This window comes from Varroa jacobsoni, unplaced genomic scaffold (assembly GCF_002532875.2).
Source record: "Varroa jacobsoni isolate VJ856 unplaced genomic scaffold, vjacob_1.0 scaffold_1406, whole genome shotgun sequence".
Taxonomy (NCBI): Eukaryota; Metazoa; Arthropoda; class Arachnida; order Mesostigmata; family Varroidae; genus Varroa; species Varroa jacobsoni.
Genome location: NW_019214308.1, coordinates 7786 through 12729, shown reverse-complemented (window position 1 = coordinate 12729; position 4944 = coordinate 7786). Strand labels below are relative to the sequence as shown.

At 39.1% G+C, this 4944-nt stretch overlaps 1 protein-coding gene across 3 annotated transcripts in view; it reads right to left on the bottom strand.

Moving 5' to 3' along the window:
- The window catches only part of LOC111269689 (uncharacterized), a 42163-nt gene that overhangs the window by 33867 nt on the left and 3352 nt on the right, over window positions 1-4944 (bottom strand). For all 3 annotated transcript variants that reach the window (XM_022849479.2, XM_022849477.2, XM_022849478.2), the window contains exons 3-4: window positions 3770-3844; window positions 1495-1631 (exon numbers count right to left, since the gene is read on the bottom strand). In XM_022849479.2, coding sequence (XP_022705214.1) covers window positions 1495-1631; window positions 3770-3844 — 212 coding nt within the window. The remainder of the gene's footprint in view (window positions 1-1494; window positions 1632-3769; window positions 3845-4944) is intronic.

Here is a 4944-nt window from a genome sequence, read left to right as displayed (position 1 = left end):
TTCAAGAAAGGCGTCTACCTCATTGACAGTCTCCCATATCAAGTGGGTTAAATCACGTTTTAATGCTTTCGATCCACATTTTACCGCAATAGGTAAATGACGCCTGTTCTGAGTTTGGAAAACCAAAACGATATGCAGAATATGGAGAATGAAAAAAAAAAACGCGTAGGGAGGTTAAACAGCACCTCTCCTGATAGAGCAGTATCTGATAGTTTCTTTACGGTGCCATACCTGTTTTGAAATATCGAACAATACGCGTCTCTATAATGTCTATTTTACAGTTACATCACGGCAAGCAACTACTAGTTCCACTTGGGTAGGTAGATAGGTTCGGCTCGTAAAATGCATAATTTCTTAAACACGGACATTGTTATGTTAGCAATGCCACAAAACAAGTAATTGACCTCTGGTCTTCATATAGGTTTTCGTAAACTCCATCAAATGGCATCACAGGTCACCTCGAGAAAACAAACTAGTGCGTTCGTAAAAATGAATTATGGATCTGAGACTACCACTCGTTTCTCATTACCCCAAATAGAGAATTAATAAACTGGACCACTTTCTATATGCCCTAGATAATAAATAGCACGACCCAAATACGGCTAGGCAAGCATTCATAGTGACAAATTATAGCGAATACCACGTAGTGGCGTCAAACGCAAAAACTTCGAGATTTACGTCCGCTACTGGACACGAGAGTTGCTTTATATCTGAAGTGGGACCAGTCGCAACTAAACTAGCGATTCCGGCTTTCCCCTGAAGCATATCACCTGAAGCTATAGTGGAAACTCTACTGCAGTTAGGTGTAGCAGAATTCATACAACCGGCGCTTGAGCATATTTCTATTTTTGTAAGCTTTTATCTAAATGCTCGTTTCGAATTTGTACGCCCGCTCTGTCTCACCTAAGCATCACTTCAAACGGCTGGCCCTCGATATGTCACGAATCGTGCGCCCACCCATGTCCGGCTTTCAACCTACGCCACCTACTATGTATCTAGGTTTAGTAGGCAACCGCGTTACCACAGCGCCATCATGGAGCTTTGACATTGTACTTAGATTGTTATGTCTCTGAGTTCTGAAGCAATCCTGATTCCATCAAAGTGATGCTGAATTTCCAGAAGATTTAGCAGATTCGTTTGTGACGTTTTCCTGCTGTCCTTTGAATAACGATAGGAAAATTCATTAATTCGATAGTGAGTAGACGATGAGAAACCGGATACACTTAAAATTTCGAAAATTTTTCTAATTTAAAACGCCACTACGTTTATAAATATACAGCCCGAAACCTTTCAATTCTATAGAATATTTGTTAAGTTAAGCTTCGACACTATGAGGTACAAATCTCGTTTCGCACGTGACGACGGTAGATATGGGGGCGTGCGCGCTGCGGAATGAATCAGTGATCGTCACAGACAACGCGCCATTGATTTATCCATTGGAAAAACCCTATATTCTGTCATTAACTATTTAGGGAAACTAGCTGTTACACTTACCCCTATGCAAAGCCTGCCGTACTCCAAACTTTTGCTTGCCCTGAACGTCATCGGCGTATACATGCTCGTATATGGTTTCATTGTTTACCACCTTCGTTGTCACGTTTTTCGGAACTATAATCGGTGCTAATGTTGACCTGTATATGAATAAAGGTGTAAATTACGTTTTATGTGGAACGTAATAATTTAAATAGTTAAAAATATAGAACAGCCGTTCATAGTGTTCCTTAAAAAGATCCTACCCGCATTACCATGTAAAACATAAGGGACTTGGCAGCTAAGAATTACCAATAAAAGTAGATTGCTTACTGTATTATTGACACATCTTAGTTTTTGCTTGAAATAAGACATATTTTCACTAAAGTAACTACGTATAGATATAATCTAGACAAGTGGATTCTTCGCTAGAAAGGGTCGCTTTGCACATTTCTTCCTTCTACATTCCGTTAGCGCTATAGGAACTAGTTTATAGACCGTTCTGTTACTATAGGAACTAGTTTATAGACTTATATTTAGGCTATACAAACCTAGTAAAATAAGTATGTATTGGGTCAGCTTGGCTGAAAAGAGTATTAGGCCTCAAATAATGCAAAAAAAAAAAAAAAAGCTACGATGTGTACGATCATGTTCGTTTCATGTCATAATCATATTATAGTTTTACGACCGCATTTAGAGCTACAGTGATATCAAAGAGAAACTATTGGAAAAATATTGTACTTATATTTATCAGCGTGCACAGTGGTGTGTTGGATTGTTTCAAACTTCGGCGTCAACGTATATATCCACATGTCACGTATTATATGGGTGACGTTTCGGCGACGTTTTAGAGTAGTAATTTCCAGTGCTAGAGATCTATTCGCTTGCACACGCTACATTGCTTTCACAGGATTCAGAGATTGTTCTACGATAGACGAAATACAGAATCTCGTATCAGCTTTGTTTAAACCGTACCGGGCATTGAGCAAGTCCTGTTGGCTTTGAAGAGACCCTAATGTCTTATGGATAGATGATGGCATCACATTCTCTACCAGGTTTAGTTTATGGGACAGAAGAAGCCTCTTTTTATGGGATACTCAAATCTAGCAGGAAATAGGCCCAGTTTCGATCATATTTCAGAGGATATTTTTGAAATTTCGTTAGCGAGCTGCACATGCTACCAGATGCCATAAAGAATAAATCGATAGATGTGTCCCATCTACTTGTTCTATAGGGTGTGATGCAATATCATCGCGTATTTTCTTCGAATGCCTTTCATAGATCTGCTCTGGCGTTTGCCGTCAGATATTTTCGTAAGTTCTTATCGTCATCCGACTGGAAACGTATTTTCTTCTAAAACACATCCGCGCTAGATAACAGCCAATCGGCAGCGTTCCTGCTATTTCAATTAATTTTACTTGAATTGATGCCGTTCACGTTTAAAGTAGATTTTCCTTTCAACCTCTTGCTAGTGTCGCGCCACCAAGACAAGTTCCTGAGTCAGGCAAACTTCTTACCTGCGCAGGGTGTATACGTGCGATAAAAAAAAGTTATGCACACACAGTCATAATAGCCATCATTTAATAAGTTGCCAGAGCGTCTTCTGACACGCCTGACTGGCAAATCTTGCCAGTCAGGCGTTAGAAGTAGTGATACGTCTTAAGCGCCATAAGTTTCAGTCGTTAGCTTTAAGTGTTGGCCAGTAAGGCTGCGAACTATATCCGCTTTATACTAGGGATTGATGCATATTAAGATGTCGAAACTCCGTTTCGAAAACTCGAACTTCCCCCAAACAACTGGTAACTTTCTCAAAGCAAAGACATGAGGATGGTAAGTATCAGTAAAGATCAATTGCATAGTTCATGTCGGATCTATCAGATACTTCAGACAAGCAAGTTTAGCGACACTAAACATTCGTTGGGCCCTTGTAATAAACTATTTTCGTACCTAAATAAACATTAATACGCGCGAAATTTCATACATATACATATGATGAACTTTATGCGAATGTGATGATTCTACGGAAAAATAAAAAAAAAAACATGGATGCAAATCATTTATGACCAAGCAGAAATGCTTGTTGGCAACAATCAAATACAGCTGGGGCTCGTATACAAAGCTAAAGGTATTCAAGTAATAATGAAGGAAACATCGTGAAGTTCTGTCAGGCTAGTTGAAACAGTTCGGCTGTAGTGATGATTTACCAACTACTGATTACTAGAAGAGCTTTCGTCTTGTTCTCATTGATCTAGCAAGTCCCCATAACCTTGCCACGAACCCAATCAGCCCGACGCATTACCTCAATTCGAAGAAGCGAGTTCCGCAACGGCGTTTGTTAATGTTGGGTAACTTCGATCGAACGATGGTAGCATTGCTGAAAGTAAGTAAACTATTATTGTGATTATTTGTCATCTTATATATTTTTAATTTAATATATTATTGCGAAATCAGAATGTGAACTAAATTTACGAAGCTAATCTTTTTGAGCCAGAGGCTCGCTGCTTCATGTCCGGCCGACTACATAAGTTGTAAACCAGACGCATTGCTGAGTACTAATTACCGGGCGCTGATGAGTACTCTTCACTTGTTGTTGTACTCGTTTGCGGTACGTTGTTCTTTTGATGAGACTTCTGTCAAAGGCAAGGCAAGGCTAGGAGTAAATAATTATTCAGTATAAACAAAGCTACTAACTTGACTAAAGTAGACTGAACTGCAGTTTTGAACGTCGAGGGCCTAACTTCTAAGTACCTGGCGCACGGTCGTCGATTTGTTAACTAGTTATAACTACGTACACCTTGTCTAGTATCTTGATACAGTCGAGGCTAACTTTCTGAACGAGCCCTGAACTACTCTTTAACACAGTTTGTGTGCGCACATGATCGAAAATACTGCCAAAAACACACCCCGATCTTGGACTAATGATAATAACCTGGCGGCTGATCTATTTGCTGCCTGATTATCTCGTCTGAGCTTGAATTAGATGAATGAAATTCATCTCTTGTTTGTTTAAAAATACGCATACGGGAGTCTTGACTTGATATATCGTCTTAATACCACAATTTTAAATAAGACACGTTCCTCCTATCAACGTTCCAGTTATCGGCTGTTACTGCATCTAGTGCTTGGCTTTCGAATTGAGCAAAACAAAATAAGAATTAACTAAATAAAAGATAAGAGCACGGACAAAATGAGAAATCGAACGGAAATTCGTTCCCTTTAGGTACTATAATCATAATTAGTTAAAAGACCTCTTTAGCTCGAGCACTATATAAATATCCCGATTTTGCATATCGCTAGTTTACAGATTGGTTGGATTTATGATCTTACGCATTCATAGAATTCAATTAGGTAAAAAAAATCATTTTCTGTATGTTCACGCGAGTCGTGTTCGCAAAGAGAAAACCCATTTTGTCTTATAGCAAGCTAGACACAAGGCAGTTTCTGGACGACCGTATAATAGTAAATGTACGCTAG